General features: G+C 34.0%; 1 protein-coding gene across 5 annotated transcripts in view; it reads left to right on the forward strand.

Moving 5' to 3' along the window:
- The window catches only part of LOC124636819, a 190,644-nt gene that overhangs the window by 168,766 nt on the left and 3,101 nt on the right, over positions 1–18,777 (forward strand). For all 5 annotated transcript variants that reach the window (XM_047172991.1, XM_047172993.1, XM_047172992.1 and 2 more), the window contains one exon: positions 18,434–18,531. In XM_047172991.1, the coding sequence (XP_047028947.1) occupies positions 18,434–18,531 (98 nt within the window). The remainder of the gene's footprint in view (positions 1–18,433; positions 18,532–18,777) is intronic.

Genomic DNA, 18,777 nt, shown 5'->3' on the forward strand with positions numbered 1-18,777 from the left:
AACTGCTATTAATCGACTGCCCGACACAGGAACAACACTATTTTATTTTATTTACTATGCAAAACTTTTATTAATCGCCTAAGTAAGTAATAGAATTGAATACAGGAACACCACTTTTTTATTTTATTCACTATGCAAAACTGTTATTAATCGACTAAGTAAGTAATAGAATCGAAAGTACGTGACAAAGGAACAACACTATTTTATATTATAAAACATGCGCGAAACGCGTTCGAAATTTGATTTTGCTGAAGTCACGATGACATTGCTGATATTAACGTTAATTTTAAGGCTGGAAATAAAATGACAGTTCAGTTTTTTAAATTGCTACTAGATTTGGATTTGACGTTTAATCTGGACATTTAATAATAATCACTTGATAAAGGTTTTATTCTTGGCAGAATACAATTATAAATCGGGCGATTTATATAGGAAATGTAATGCTATCGGTCCCGAGCATTATCGTTAGGATAAACTGAGAAATGGGTCACCCACCAGACTTCAATATGGTTTAAGTTCCCTAACCTATCACTGTTATTACTTACAGGATATTTCGTCATTTTTAAGAACTATTTTTCCTGCTGAAGTGGGAATGGTAATTAAGATAAAAAATAGAACCGGCAGGAAAACTACGTAATGCCTATGTGCAAGTTCAAGTTAAAGCAGTTTGTCCACTAACTTGTGACTGGCCATTTCCCTGACCACGCAACGTGATTCGTTTCATAAAATGATACAATGAGCCTCGTCTGGCTATTTGCTTTTGTTGTCTGTTAATCCGGTAATTATGTGAATAATTAATATCAAACTACAATAAGTAAGAAAATATTTTTAGATTGTAATTCTGTGTAGCAAATCCTTAGTTAAGACAAAATCTTTTCTTAATTGACGATCTACAAAACTGTACTTTTTGAATAAAAAAGTACTGGCTGTTTAAGTACACGAGTATCTAACCTCTGCTCTAATTTAATAAAAAAAAACAAATGAGTCATATTATTCTCAAATTCAAACATCGATTGTACTCATTCCATTTCCTAGTTCTTTATTCAATTTTGAAACAAGGTGACATAAAATAGCTCTAATTAAAAAAGAGGTTTTAACCAGCAAGTCACAAGGTTCGCTCGTGACCTTTTCTATTGTAATATTTTCTTTGACACCTGATCCAAGATATTGACCCTACACAAGGACTAGAGGTCGGCTCGCATGAATGAGCGAGTCTAGTGTAAACTGGTCTAAACTAAAACAAATTAGAGCTATCGTTGAGCACAAAGCCAATGCCATTGTCACTACGTGAGTGATCGGGTCGTTGAAATTACTGTGCTGAGAAATGTAGGTTGATGTCATCAAAATAATACAAACAACTATTTGCTACATAAAGAAAAATCTGAGGGAAATCTATAATGTTTTATTTATACAGATATTTATATTTATAAAAAAAAAATGTGTCAATCTCCAAAAACACATTAGTCTACCTAATAATCAATACCGCAGCCTAGTCTTCTTCAAAACTTCACGAAGAAAAAAAAAAAAATCATCTTTAACAAAACCTTATTCCATCCGACCATTAAATATAGATCCCACAAACTAAAACTCAGGACCACACGCGTACCTCAAAGGACCAGTCCTAACATCCGCACAATATTGACTCGCGTACTAAGCGCCACCAACGCAAGCGCATACAATTTGTTTGATTCCGCGCGGAATTCCGCTCATCCTATTACCGAAGCCCACACTAAGAGATAGGCATCACTCGATAAATTGTGAATATCTGACGTTTGTGACCTTAGTGAGTGTTGGGTCTTTAAGGCTTCTTCGTGTAACGTCAGTTGACGTTTGAGCTTGATTTTCCATTCATAAACATTACTGTCATTTATTAGTTCTAAATGGCTTATGTTTAACTGATCACCAGATATAGTAACAAATAGCAGACAAAAATAGTAAATGATCACCAAAATGAAACTCGCATTTTAATGTAAAACTATAACCAAAGTTTTAACACTTTTCTATCCTATTTAAGTGAAATTACTCCAAAATAAATCATGCGTAAGCCAAAAATAGTAAATGATCACCAAAATTAAACCACCATTTTAATGTAAGATTATAACCAAAGTTTTTAAATTCTGCTATCCTATTTAAGCAAAATGAGTCCAAATAAATCATTGTTATCCCAAAAGTAGTAAATGATCATCAAAATTATACTAGCGTTTTAATATAAAATGACAATCAAAGTTTTTACATCTTGCTATCCCGTTTAAGTAAACTGACTCCAAAAAAATAAGTTCGGCCTGATACAATTAATGTAATAAGATTATGGGGACCCTTTTCCTGCACTAGGGTGGAAAATTGTCTATTGCATGCCTCTAACTAAACAGTGCGATAAGAGTGTGTTTTCGAGGGAGTGTATTGAGAAACACATTCTTCTTCTTCTTTCTCCTGCCCTGTTCCCAATTTTACTTGGGGTCGGTGCAATATGTCATTTTCTTCCATTTTCCCCTGTCACTCGTCATACTGACACTCACGCATGCATTGCAAGCCGGACACATAACTTAATATGGCATCATAATACTTTATTTGGTAATAAGCCTACATTTTATGGCAATCACAGTGACTTATTTAGGCAAAAATAATACATTAATTTGGTCGTCAAGAGTTGGTGATCATTTACTAAATTTGGTGGTCGAATACAATTTAAAGTGAAGTCGTGACTAAAATAGCTGGTACTATTACATTTTTAGGCGATTATCACACTGCCCCGCATGATGCAGCGTAGTGCGTGGATGCGTTTTTTTCCGTTGTATGGAAATATCTCCGTTTGTATGGAAAACACGCATAGTCCAACACACTGAAAATGCATCCACGCGCGTTCATGCGGATCACGCACATACATGCGGAGAAACACGCGCCCCCGCGCGTAGGTGCGGGGCGAGACGCAAGGTATGGCACACTGAATCCCGCAATGCCGCGCGTGATTTTGAATGGGCGTGACGTGTATATTTGAAAATGGAACTCGCTGTGCGTGAATTTACAAAACGCACCTACGCGCGTGAGTGCGTGAAAAACCCGCACGATGATGCAGATCTGCACTCCCGCAGGAACGCGCGTAGGTGCGTCGACATGCAAGATGCAGCGTGATGCGGGGCAGTGTGAAGATCACCTTAGACTTTATTTTTCTGGTGATCAGTAGATATTTCTGGTTACAAAACTAAGGGTATCAAAGCATTTTATGGTGGTCATTATATTTGTTCCCGTTCGAAATCACAATGATAAGTTGCACTTTAAATCAAGCTTTTGAAAATGTATACAGATGACCTATTTTTGTCTGTAGGTAATCCCATAAGTTGCGATTTAGTTTTTTTTTTTTATTCATACTTAATTTTCAATTAAGAACGGATGTGAGACACTCTATCTAACTACGCAGTATTGGCTTTTTCCACAAATAAACGTGTATCTACTAACGATTATTTACGGCTGAATAAAGATACAAATTATAAAGACCGTCTGAACGATAAGCAAATAATTTGTGAATTAAAATATTTCAGATATCGGCCAGTATCAACGATTATTGGCTGATTATCTTTACGTGACACACCCACTTCGCATGCGCCGTGGACGTCAGAAAATAAATTAGTTGATAAATCTTTTTATGTGGCGCTATCGGGATTCTGAGGAAATGTGGAAAATTACGAAAGTGTTATAAAATTAATACAGATATTATAAAATTGTTTACTTTACGGCTGTCATTGCACATCCTTGGCAGTCGCTACGCGTAGTCAGAAGTCAGTAAGTCTGACACCAGTCTATCCAAGGGGTATTGGGTTGCCCGGGTAACTGGGTTAAGGAGTTCAGATAGGCAGTCGCTTCTTGTAAAGTACTGGTACTCTGCTACATCGGGTTAGACTGACTGGAAGCCGATAAAAAGTTTACTTGACGCGATTTTTTTTTCTTAGTGCCTTGTGCCAGTAGTATGGAAGAATAACACTTACTTACAGTAGGCACCAATTAATTATTATTTAACTATGAAATTACTCGGTCGTAATTTCCATCAGTTTTATAGGGTTTGTAAAGATTAGCCAGCCCGATAATACGAAGAAATAAACTCAAAAGTACCTTTACCAGTTTCATTGTTTAATGAAAATGGAACCTAAGAAGACTCACTATGTACCTTTACCCATGGGAAACTCAGTTATCACGTCAAATGATAGAAAAATCGAGCGGAAATTCGCGTTAAGCTCAAAAGTCATTTGATGCCCCCTGCATGCGCGGGACTATCGAATAGCCAACCTAGGAGCGTAAAGTTTCTTGACGTTCCCTACATTTTCAGACTATTCTAAACGACGTATTTCAAGTACAATGACTGTAATCCTATTTCAGAAACACGACAACATGACTTCGGTATTATTTCGCCACTAGAAGCGTGCGACCCTGCCAGACTGTATGAACGTGCTAATTTATATAGCCAACAATCCCTTTGAATTGATATTGATTTATGTGACATTCCAATCTCGTCGGATTAACCGGCAGCTTTGTACGGCAGCTGGAGTTAAGTTCAGTTTTTATTTTTAATGAATTCTTGGCTATTGAGTTACTGATAAACTATGATTTATGAGTCTGAACTGTAATGTCGAGTTAAACTGAGATTAACTGTGTCTCATGTGTCTGGGTAATGCTTGTATTTTTTTTTTTTTCCAATTCAGTTCTTATGTCATATATACAAAAAAAAAACATGGAATTCTAGTTTGAGTGCCTTTTTCATAAAGTTACCACTGGGTAACTTTATTAAGGTTTGAATCGTCTATAAGGGAGTAAAACGGGATGCTAAGTTTTTTACGAAGCCCTAATTTTTTTAACTCGCTAATCTCAGAAAATGCACGAAGTAGTTACCACGAGATGCGAGTAATACCGTTGGCAAAAGCTAGTATAGACAAAATCATGTGACATGAGTCACAATTTTTTTATTTATTGTGTTCTATTTAATGTTTATCAGACAATAAACTAAACAACCAATAATATTAGTCTGGTATTTCCTATCAGTACAACCTTTATCTGATTGCGTATTATTCTCGTATGATGTTAAACATATCTAAATTAGGGAAGCAGCTAAAAGATTAGCCAACTACATATTTGTGGATTACCAAAACAATGTGTTCTTAGAAATACGATAATGATAAAGATTAGTTAAGTTATAAGTACGTAACTAGTCGATTTAATGAAAAGATCTCCCAAAGGGTTCAATTTACCTACGATATTTTTATCCCAAACTATTTTGACCCATGCCTTCGGTCGACTTATTCATAGTATTCATGCTGCGTCTAATCTGGCCCGCGGACCAAAGGCGAGTTTTCTTCTAAAACCCGAAATCATAAATGTGACAATACATGCAGCCAGCAATAATTTCACCACGTCGAACATGCGCGAACGTCATTTGTTTTATATTTCTGTCCGTTTTCTAGGAGTGCATTTAAATTGAAGAAACGAATGCTCGTTCTATACCCGTCACCCCAAAAACCCCTTCACTCTTTTTATAGATGTTTGTGAATTAAAAAATAACACGCTGTGAAAGAATGCTCTTATTCTTTGTTCATTTGTTCTAAATACCTAAATATTCTGACCATTTCTATCATGAATGAAAAACATTCACAATTTAAACTTGATTTACAAATCGGACACAAACATTTTGATCACCTTGTTACTCATACACATGAATAATGTAATTTTTGACAAAAGGTGCTTCATTAAAAGTTAATTAACTACGCAACCTCTTAGTCATCCGTTGACATTCTAATCGTAGGTAGTCATTAAATCTGTTACCAAATAATAGTGGGTATTGGTTTAAAGAAAACTGCTATATTATTAACCAGTCTCTTATTTTTCTCACCTAATCTACAGCTTTATGAAAATAGTCGTCATCGTCATCATTACACTCCCTACTTTAAATTGTATTATTTTTACATCCTGATTTGCCTGATATCATAACTCAACTAACATTATTTTCAACCTAATGGTCTCTCGCGTTTTCTTGTCAGTTTTATCACGCGGTAGATATTCTGTTAAAACTATATTAATAAGCAAATCGTAAAATCGATCCCCTGCATTTCCTAATGCGTTAACTAAAAAATCCGAAGTCAAATTCTGTAACATAACTATTACCAAAGTAAACCAAACAGACAGACCGATTGCATTTAAATAACCGTCACAAAACACAACACGAGAAATGCCTACTCGCAAACAAAATTATTTGTCAACCCTTCAAAACCGTTGGCACATTGCCTTAACAGGTCAAAATTACACATAGACTAGTAGCTTAACCCGGCAGCGCTTGTCTCAATAGTAAAAGTTGAACTAATATAATTCTAATAGGCAGCGTAAAATCAGTAATCACACGATTACATGAAACTCGTTAACTGACATGTGCCTTGATAACTTTATTGAACGAAAACTGGAGCTTAAAGCAACTGGTTCAGTTTCCTTCTGTATCGGGTCATACGATTTATTATTAAGTTTCTTGTAATCACTTTTGTTGAATTCGTTACATTTAAAATTAGTGTTTATAGGCGAGGTATTGAATGGCCAGTACAACCGTTGGTCGATCAGAATTCAAAAACTAGGTATTAAATTCTTCTTAATTTTACTTGCTACCGTTAAATTACCTATATTCATTATCCCTGCTTCAAGGTACTTTAAATAACAGTGCAGGTTCCATAGTTAGTTTCTCTTGTTCCATTCCATCAATGAATGCGATCCAAACCAACAATTCAAGCTTGTTTTTGCCGCATCAATTCCAACAAGTGGTCTAAAAAAGCAATTCCCTGGTGGCGGTAATCTCCAAGTCTCCAACATGAATGATCATGTTTACCAAACGTTTGACCAAACACCACCAAATCAAAGGGTTCCGTGGCGACCAATGTTTGCTGGAAAGTTTGTCCAAACTTGTATGTAGAACATTTTGTTGGACACCTTAGCTCATTGGAGGCCCATTTCCTGTTTGTTTTCGATAAGGGACTGTGTAAATGTTGTGTTGGACATGTGGGGGCGTACCGAATGTTATGGAATTTTTACTTTCGTTTATGCCTTTCGTTTCCTTGCATACTTCAAATATTTGTCGGTTCTAGCATCTTGATAAGCTTTAGGGTTATCGTTGTGCTTTGATTCTTTTAGTCTTCTGTCATTGTTTTGCAAATTGTTGCTGTTGAATAGATCTTTGTGTCATGCTTTAATATTATCTGGTTTACCATTTTTATTATTGTCGATCTTTTTGTCTCTACATTTTTGAGATTCTTTACCGATTGGTCATTGTCAACTGTTTCAACGTTATATATGTTAGGTACTCTAAATATACTACTTAATTTCAAATACATGTTCGTCAAATACCAAAGCATACGAGTCATGTTGTTCCTACTGTGCAATATAAAATTAACTTGTATGTATTAGGATTTGTGTCTAACACTGAAGTCATGTATGTATGTATTTAGTAACATAGTAATAGTTCACCAGTTACAACCTAAATAACTTCACGGATTTGGCTAAAATCGTATTAGTTTGTATAACGTGTTCACGCTTTACTAACTGAAATGTTGAATAACTGTTTAGATATTTGCATTTTTGGAAATCCAATACCGCTAACAACTAACTTAATACCTTGAAATTCGATTAGACATGTTTAACGTCGCACATATTTTACAGTTAAACAAAATTAACTGTTTCCTTAGTTCCTAGTTTACTGGCCTGCATAATTGTATCCTTTATTGTTTGGCGATAAATCTGTCTTAAAAGTCGCAGATCAACTTTAAGCAAAAACAAAGTTTTGGCTATAATAATACCAAGAATATAACCTGCAGAAACTACTGCTGTATATGAACATTCCCCTGTTAACCGAAGAAATAAACAAAGAATTAATTGAGAAAATTCTTTAAAAATGTAATTGATAAAGTGAAGTCCCAAAAGTTCCAGATACCATCTCAAATTCAATAAAGCAATCTTCATCTTCAAGAACTGGACTTTCCATACTCAAAGCTTTTCTTTTTTCTTCGTAAATAACATTATACCGTTAAAAAGGATTAAATCACTGAAGGAGCTTAAGTCCCCCTGACGGCTCTCAGGCTGATTGTTTGACATTTAATTCTCCACGCCTTCCTTCTTATTCGTCGGATTATAATTATTCACTTCGCGAATGACATGCGACATTTCGTTTTTGTATTATTTGTGCCAATTGAAAAGGGTCTGCTTATTTGGTGCGTGATTGGCTTGAAGTTTCGGTGAAATTGTTTTAGCCTTCAGGGTTATGAATCATGAGCCAGTATTTTTCGACTTGCATTTAGGTACTGTTTCTCAAATCGAGTAAATCACCCAGGTATTACCTACACAGATCAACTTTTGGAACTCAACTCAACCTATTATACAAATCATCTGATAATCGAGACGCATTCGAGTACAATCGGTATCGATAAAGACATATCGTTACAATCGATTAAGCGTGGGCTGTCGGTGACATCGGCTCCATCACGATTGCTTTATTTATTGCCAGTTTATATCTTGTTATTGCTTTGTTGATCTTGTGTTAAGGTCCCCATTCATTGTTTTAGTATAGTTTTGTCATCATAAAAAGTAGATTCGACATCTCAATAAAGTTTTATAGCTGCTTTGAATTCCGATTCTACTCAACCGAATAATTTCTTGTTTTATTCGCTCCAGATAGTTATTGTTGTAACATTGTCATTTACATATATGATCGTATACAGATTGCAGCACACAGTTGTTTTAGAAAACCTTTGGGATTCTTAGCTAAACATTTATTATTTTACACACATTTCATTTTGCAGCTCCCTAACATGTACTACAACGATTGTAACATGACACACAACAAAACATAAATCCCTAAGCCGTCCAGCACAATCATACAGATTTTCTTCTTTATTACCAGGTTCCTCATTAAGTATTCATTTGATTGTATTAACACGTTGCTCAATAGGCTCGCATGCTCCAAGTTCTCGTCCTTCAGCGACATCGCTTCTCACGTTCACAACTCAAAAGGATTATTTCCGAATCGGAATGTCTTTAATTCTAATGGAGTGCGAAGCGTGTGCAGATCTGCCGGTGTGCTGTAGGGGTGGCGATCATGCGTGGACTGACTTCACATGGTTAAGTACTTTAAAGAGAAATCTGCAATGCGTATTATCATCATATCATTTTTTTACTACTGTTGGGCAAATCTGATTTGACAGAAAAATCATACGCTTCAGTGTCAAAAACAAGCATTTTTCCCAACAACACAAAATAATTATACTATTCATATTCATCGAGATTTACTTTTCGATAGTACACATTAGCTGCTGATTAGAAAACTTCGATGAATATAATGATTCTTGAATAGAAATAATTTAATTGAAATCCTATACTTACAAGTAACTTGAATAACTTACGTATTTTTTTTTAATTAATTCTTTATAAATTCACTATCATTAATGAATTCCATATTCAAAAAACTTCCACCTCCAACTTTCCGAATAACTTATACACCGACAAGATTTTTCTCGCGTGCCAACCTTACAGCATCCCGCACTCGAGTCTCGAGATAGGCTAAAAGCCGCACCGTGCACTACCAGATAATGTTATATTAACTACACATTTATTCCTCTAGTGTCAAACCTATCGGGATTTATTACGATCATTGTTAATTTTTCACTATTCACCACTACGCCTATGATGGTCTTTTTGAAATCATTATGCTTGGCGATGGAAATAGAAATGGTTTATATTTATGTTAGTTCTTCTTTTTAATTTAATTTATGTTTATTGAGTTGGTATTAAAGTTTATTTGTATTGGATTAAAATTAAGCTGTAATTCAAGTGAATCTATAGCTTATTTCTATGGTTTTAACCCATATTTCTTCTGGTCATTGGTAAATATTTGCAAAAATATTTTTTAAGGTCTAGAAATTTCACTTGTGTTGGTTTAAGTACAAGTTTGGTGTTAATTTCTCAATTTCTTTCTGAATTTTGAAATTTTATTTTTATCCTGTGATAAAGATATTGTTATGGAATCAGTTCGTCGCATACCTTGACTGACGCAATATTATGTATCAATACATAATACATATTTCGATATTTGCAAGTCAGATTTGGAAGTAAAAATAAAACTAAAATTTTATTAAATGATTTGAACATTTTCAATCACACTCTTCTTCAATTTAAGAGCCCAGCTCTTGTCGGTGCAGCTCCTTCCATTTGCGCCTATCAAGAACTGAAAAAACATTGCTACACAGTTACAAAAAGAATTGATTCATTTCTGTCGCAACCCTTTATACAGAACACACGAAATCGTAAGTTAATCTATGTAATTGAGCAATTACAAGTTCAATAGTACGTAACCCTTTAAACAGTTACACCAATTATCACATAAAAGAAATGTCTTATTTATCGAATTAACTATCGATGTTACACATCACTGCACAATAGCCTAATAAACTTAGGTATCGAGAAACACGTCTGCTGACGTCATCCGACACAACAATAACATCATCAATCTAAAGAAACAATCGATTGTCACCGATCGCGTCCGATACTCGTATGTATCGATTACAAACAATCGTTTTAAATTGTTCTATGAGCGGCAAATTAGTTGGCTAATCCTTGATTTATGTTATCTGTGGGCTGACAATTTGACAGATGTAATTGAAAACACACGTCGCGCCATCGAACCGACGCGGGTTAAATGCCTTTGCCCTTATAAGTTGTAAATGAAAACACGCCGTATCAAATCAGCTATTTTGATTGTTCGCCCACTCATTATTAAAATAACTCATAATACTCATCGTCTATTTTCATGCAAATTTAGGTAATGGAAGAATTAAATGCGCAATGAATGCCTATATTACTTACATTGAAGAGGTCAAATGAGACAGGTTTATTAATTTCCTAGCCTTAGCAGCAAGGAATAAATTATGATGCTCAAGATTGTATATAATATATTCTCTTAATACATAATATTTACCCACTTCTGCCCACTAGTAGGTAACATTAAACCTTTCAGCCACGCCTAGTGCTTAAAACTTCTGTCTGTCTTTAACAAATCATGCAAAGGAATTTATATCTTAGTTGGATGCACTTTAAAGCTTGATTTGAATGGCATTAATAATATGGTGTATTTTATGAGTGAAGGAGTTCCCATGGCTGTGATTCGAATCAAGCGTTTGAGTCCATTAATTATATTGTTTGACAATATCCTATGGACACATTATAGTTTATTGTTATTGTAATTAGAGATCTATTTGTGGGCGCCACCGGGGGCTGATCTAATAGAAAATATAATGATAGTTGAGTGATTGTCGCGACTACTGTTCAGTGGAAATCCTTGAGCTAGGATTAGAGTTACAAGTAATCTAATACACCCATGTCTGAGGCTTTCTGCCGGTCTCCATTGTGGTGTTCCAAAAGCGATAACTATGAAAGCCTGAGCTAAATGGTTGTCAAAAGTAAACTTATTAATATCTGGGTTGTTGAATTGATCTGAATTGTTGGCTTATTATTTTAGAAGCCTGTAAATTTTGTTATCAAACCAAATAATATTAAAACTTATAGGAATGTAGAGCAGAAATATTTTTTTTTTAATAAAAGCTATAATTTTCATGTATCTTACACCTACATTATATGAACAACCATGTAGATCTTCAGACATTATTACATAACCCAGTCCACTTTGTTCTTCGCTCTGATTTATTTATTTCATTGTATCAGATAAACAAATGAGACTTTTATTACCTAACATCATCTATTGGAGTACATAAAATTTTACTCCCTTACATTTGCGTCTCTGCTACAAGATAATCATCTCTATCGTTTATGAAATAAGGGTTAGGACTGAGTTTGGTTTTAACTTGGTAATATTGTTTCCCGTTGATTATATTGACTTTAATGTCGTGTTTATTGTCAATTAACCCGAACCTTAGGGTAATATGTTTAGCTGCAATATGCTCTTATCTGTCTATGTAGGAGTTAGCTTGTGCAACCTTTTATTAGTCATTTAATTTTGAAATGCATTGAAATTTGAATTTGTAGCCAATTGTTCTCAGCAGGCTATCGCTTGCTGCGGATTTTTATCGTTGTTCAATGGTTCAATTGTAATCTGGGAATTTTACTTTTCTAAACATTGCAGTTGGCAACTTCTTCATGAGATTGACATGATTATTTATTTTGATGACGTAACCGATAAGGACATATGTAATGCACTCTTCGCTTCTAGGAATAGTTTAAGGATTTTCAGTCAAAACCTTCCAAAAGCTACAATATGTAATACGAAAGGTCAGTCAATACGAAAATAAACTTCAAAACATACGTCAATACACTTGTTAATATTCGTTTTTTTTTTTATGATTAGATAATATAATATACATTCTGGTAACAAATAGTAGCTGAAGCTAATTAGGTAAAAAGCATTAGAAGCTTCCGGTATTATATACCGGTATACGATATTATATATTTATACTTTTAAATATGTTTTTAATCCAAATACCAGAACAGTTAACTAAGACAATTTATAGCAGTAAAGCCACAGTTCAGTAATTAATGATTATAAATCTATAGACTATAAGCGATTAACATATTTACGAGGCACAAAACATGGAATTCAAATAATTAACTTCATCACTATAGTCAATAAATTACGTTGATCCCGCTTTCTGCTAATTACAAAGTGTAACATCGACATACTAGTAGAAACACATATGTCTTGCCATCCCAATGTGAACCTTAAACTGTTAGAATAAACGGCAAGTTTGTATTTGAAAAAACCGAATCTAAATCTTTTAGCATTCTCGAGAGCATAAACAAATTGCACAACAAGAGAATCTTTTTTTTAATAACAATTATTTAATGTAAAAATAATTCAATAATGAAAAAATCGGAAAGTTTACGCTCCTTGTGGCATTCCAGTGCTACACTGTATCGAAAGCTATTGAAAGATCGATTCGGTTGCAGTCCAAATACATTCATTTTATTTTTTGTATGTTCCAATCTATATTCAGATAATTTCAAACTCAGCCGTTTAAGATCGTAAGTCTTCTCATTCAAGGTGTGTGAACGACTTTTAATAAATTATGATAGTACGATAGTACTGACGTCATCAGACATTTTAGTCATGTCATTAGCATTTCATTAACCGTAACTTTATTAATGAATGAATTATTATTAGCCACTTGATTGGCAAGAGTTTTTATAGCTCAAATATAAAATTTTGCGGTTGACCAATAAATCTGTTTACAGACAAAATTATATTTTATTCATGATCTTACGTAATAATTTATATGTATCATTTCATTTGACCTGTATTTTTAATTCGTCTAAGCTAATGTGATTAAATAGATTAACTTTGATTTGTTGCTCTATTTCTATTTATATGATAATTTTATCGTTTACTAATGGATGAAAATGAAAGTGTTGATTCTTTATGATATAGTAATAATTTGTTGTGAGATGTCTTCATTTTGAACTCTATTGTAACATCCATCTGATCTTAAGATCATTTGTTGTGTCTTTTTTATTCTAGTTTTTTCTTTACATGTATTTCCATGTTATATATTTTTGGTACGGATCTACTTATCATATTTATGAAATATTAATGTTACATCATGATTAAGAATTATTCGAATAGAATGAACCATTTTCACAATAACACCATTTTTATGTTACCGTATTACCATTTCATTAAAAGGTCAGCGCCATTCAGGTATACTTTATGTCGCCGTCACTTAATAAGTCCAAATGTTATTGTAATATGTAGATACTTACGCCTCGAGATAGTCGTAAAACATGTGTAAATTGTACGGTTAAACCTTGTAAATTGCTACTGTTTTATAGGGCTGTCGGATTTGATCAGCCTTTAATTTAACTTGACTATTAAAATATGTAGTAATTTTCTTTTATATTTCATCATCTTCTTAACAATCAAGTCCTATAACATGTTGGGGCTTTATCTACAATAATTCCGTCATGTTCAATTTTGTTCCTATTCCTTCCGTCGCTCATTCTCAACTCTACTCTAAACCTAGCAGTCATTTTTTTATTTAGAATAAATATACATCTTACCAAATTATTATTCCTTGTATCGTGTTTATCGTAACTATTCTTCTCTGCCAACTAAATATATCTTGGAAGAACGAAGAAATAAACTTCAAACCAATTATTCTATAGCAAACCAACCCTAGCGTACTATCGATGACACAGATAGATTTAATACAAATGTAATTGTGAACACACTAACATGGTCATTCAGTTTAAATAACCTCAGGTACGAACCAAACGACGTAAATGCCACAGACCATGCAGTTGACTCTAAATAGTTTATTTAAAAACTAATGGCTGGACATGACGTTTCGGAAATTGGATCTTAATTAATTGAAGTAGTTAAATCTGAATTGAAAACAACTTAGACTTATGATCATAAAGTAAAATCCTTCCCAGTATCATGAGATGCTATGATGTAAGATTTTCATGTGTTAGAATCGCGAGGTAAAGAAGGAAATTGGGATTGAACGAAACTTGAAAAATTTACCAGTAAAAAAAAATAAGGTACGAATAGAAACACCAAAATGAGAACAGAAAGACAGATATATGGAAACGCTAAATTTACTCCGTATGGCGTATATCTTTGGAAATAACAACATCCTACTCATATCCTTTGCCTAAGCTGCACTTTTAAAGCAAGCAGTCGTGTCTATCAGCTTACCAGTTACGCTTATGGTTCTCATATAAATTATACTTCATGGTATAATACTTTATAAATTACTAAGTTTATGACATTATATGACAGTGGGCTGAGCGATTCATGGGCTTGGGAACAAAACATTCGAAAGGCTGGTCGTATCAGAGTCGCGACACACCGCAAACTATGTAAACTGTTGGTTGATACTTGGCCCGATGGTTGGTTTACAGTTTATTTTGAAGATACTGGTGATTTCGTGATTCGTTAAATCAAACTTTTTGGTAAGTCTGATTTGGCAGGATACCTAGACGTTGTACCGTGCGCAATAACATTCATCTACATACTGATTTATTTATATGTCCGATGAAACTATCCGCTGACTTAAAGTTTGCAGTGTGTTGGGGCTCCAAGACTCGGTCGTGATATATGTAGGTATAGTTATATCATGAGAGATGTAAGCTTTTATTTAGTGGGGCTTAATTAACAGCTTGATATATATTTAATTTTGTAAGGAAGTTAAGGTAGCCTATACTGTAAAAAAGAGGCAAGGCGTGAAGAAACGGAGAAGAAATATGAACCAATACCTAATTGTTTTTCTGAGGATAACCTACTTATTATTTCTCCGTTTTTCCATACCACACGTCACTTCGCTTCAGTAAGCATCCGCATAGGTGTCACTAGGCGCGTCAATTCATGAACAACCGTTATGAACATAACGGGTCGTGAGCTTTTCAGTCTTGCCTGTAGTTCAGCTTTAATGCGTAAATCTTATTGTATGTGTATGTTAGAAAATATTTAGGTAACTAACTGTTTTCTGCGATTTTATCGCTGACAATAACCGGGTAAAAGATAGTCTTAGACATTTCTCAGGTTACACTGTGGATGTGGTGTGTTATAAATAGTAATTTTAGTAGGGAAATCGGTTCAGTAATTTTGGTATGACAGAATTACTTTCGCATTTATAATATTAGCTAGGATTACTTCCTTCAGTAAGTTTCTTGAAATATCAACTCTGAAATTAAATTATAACGGTAATTGCAATTATATCAAAGAGACGTCAAATCCCAATTAATTCAGAGTAAGTAAAGTTTATGCAGCGCCCGCGCCGTCCTCATTTCACATTGCACAGAATTCCCGGTATATTTGCTTAGATTGATAGATATGGGTCAATAAGGCGTGTACTATATAAAATACATGTAAGAATATTGATTTAATTCAATGTTCATGGTATTTTAATTTACCTAGAAGTTATTTTCGGAGTCAAACTCTCATCTCTAGGGAAATAATATACGTATGAAAATCTGGATAAAATTAGTCCTCTAAAACATTTCAGTCTATAAAAGTTGCACCTGAATAGATGAGCCAATTTCCAGAGAGAATACCTATATCAAATAGCCAGACGACATAACTTTCACAATTCACAGGATTTAATTAAATCATCGCGATAATTACCTGAACTAACAACAAATAAACACATCAACAATAAACAATTAATATTTTGGTATTCCGAATTTCATTTCCACCTCGACATCCAAAACACAACTCTACCGTGTGAAAAATAAGATTCATTTTCCTATAAAATGTTTGATAGTATAGGTGTGAAATGATGTTGTAACACCAGGGCTGTAGTTTCATAATAATGATACAGTGTACTGAAAATGTGACAGCCGCCGTTAAATACGATGTCTACAAATATAGGTATTTGAGTTATGCTGTTGTTACACTGTCGAGCATGTAGTCCTAGTGTATTTGTGTTAGTGTGTCTGTTTTATGGGGAATTGCGTCTATGGAATGTGTCTTAAGGGGTTAGAGTTACCTTTCACAAAAATTTATGCACACGGTCTATTTTTAATATTTCAGCGAATCGGCCCACTTCAGTCGTTATGTAGATTCCAAGCGATTCAACAGTATAAGAAATATAAATGGAGAGAATTAGGTGAAATTAAATTACAATAAATTGCCAATTTACCTACTTAATTAAAATTATAAATACTTAGGTACTTAATAACGACTCAAGTCTAGGCAAGTATACACAAGAATCCCTGAATTTTGATGATAGCAACTACGTGATATAGGGCACCCTACTCTTATCACAGATTACAATTATACAAGCTGTTGTTTTGCATCCGTGCCATAGTCAAGGACGTAATAATACTAATGATTCTCAACCCAAATTAACAAAAAAATTGGCATGAAAATTTTTGATTTTATTTTTTTTTCGGAAATTCGTCAATGCCACCTACCCGTTTTCAAACTCGGCGCGTGTGTTACTGACCTCAAAACTGTGCTGCGCCCTCACACAAACGCAAACACAAAGCATTCGCAACGATCACTCATGAATTTCATTCATAAAATTGGATTATTTCTGAAATACTATGACATTACAATGACATATAAATCAGCGCATATTAACTATTTCCCGTTAACTGTAATTCCAATCGATTATTTACGTATTTTATGTCCTCCTCCTGAAGTATGGCACAAATGCAAATCAACACCTTGTATTAATACGATAGACAAAATCAAAGAATAATAGAACGCATGCGATTAAATATATGTTTGTATGTAAGTATGTTTATCATCCACATTTCCTAAACACCGCTTAGGAATGTTATCTAAAATATCTATTATATTGAACTATTCAAGTAGATGTTATCTGATAAATCGATTCCTTTAACAAATTGTTTGTTAATTTATTTTATCTATTCTAATCATTTGCAGAATCTTAGTTTTTTTTTGTATCCGCTTGCGAATTCTTTAACGGTGAATAATTTTAATTAGGAGGAAAAAAATAGTATGATTTTAACAATAAACCATACAATGCTGATTGTTAACCTTTAAATTAATTATTTCGCTTTGTGTACCTAAGAAGTCGCAAAAACAATTAGTACCTATTTACCGACGCGAGCTCCGCTCGGCGCGCCTAAGAATAGTTAGTATCCATGTTCTCCTAAATTAAATTTAAAGATTAATAAGAGTTAATAAGATTTCAAATATGGCAAAAAATATCTCTATTGCCTTTATTAATCTTAACTGTAATCAGTTCTGATTTGCATTAAAATATTCTATTAATAATTCTATTCGGTATGTCCGGTTCATTTCCAGAAATCTGATCATACCACATTTTTTAAATCCTGAAACATATCTAGAAATTAATTAATTTAGAGCCTAAAGTACCTTAATCCGTCGATCCATTCAACTTACTTTGATATCTATCTTTATGAATAAAAGCCGATTTAGGTAAAAATTTATATGAAAATATTGCGTTTCAAAAGGTTGTAGGTAAATAGATGAACGTTTTTCCTTATAAATCTTTGGTTAATTAGCCGAGATTTATATTTATCACTGTTTAGGTACTTTAATGCTTATACCTAATAATGTTGCCGTGTATTATGTTTATCTAAGTATCACGATTCTCTGTGTAGAATAATATCAATTTCTTATTCCCTCGTTTCCTACCTATGAACTCAGGTCCAGCATAAGCAGCATCATCATTTTAACTACATTGATAAAAGTGACATATTACACCAAGGATATTCTCTACCTCTCAACCTAGAAATAAAAGCCTTTTTTTCATTCACCACCCATACAAACCGGTGATGTCGCTCAGTTTTTGCTCTCGCAAAATTCTGCCAGTGTGAAAGGTTGAAAATGTTCTTCAGGTTCAAAATTATAGTCTACTAAGTACTCAGGGCTTATAGAACTTTAGAAGACTTGTGTACTAAAATATATCGTTGTTTGCAGGTGCTGTGTGGTGCAGTGGCGGGCGCGGGCGACATGATAGCCAACGTGAGCCGCGTGCGCCGCGCGCCACAGCCTCACTACTCCTCGCACCGCGTCTTGTAAGTATATATAACTTGAGTTATTAATCAAAAATGTAGAAAATCTTAGCACCCCTCACTTCTATAAGTTCTTAGTCATTCAGCAACATGGTACCATAGCTAGGTGTCTGCATTCGAGTAGCAACAATGATTCCACATTAAAATACTTAGTTCCTGTCAAACAATTTATCCCTCCATCGGGTTTCGCTGTTATTTTGCCAGTAAATAACAATGGTGCTTCTAATTCTGTAGTGTTTGATAACATTG

Source organism: Helicoverpa zea, chromosome 15 (assembly GCF_022581195.2).
Source record: "Helicoverpa zea isolate HzStark_Cry1AcR chromosome 15, ilHelZeax1.1, whole genome shotgun sequence".
NCBI lineage: Eukaryota > Metazoa > Arthropoda > Insecta > Lepidoptera > Noctuidae > Helicoverpa > Helicoverpa zea.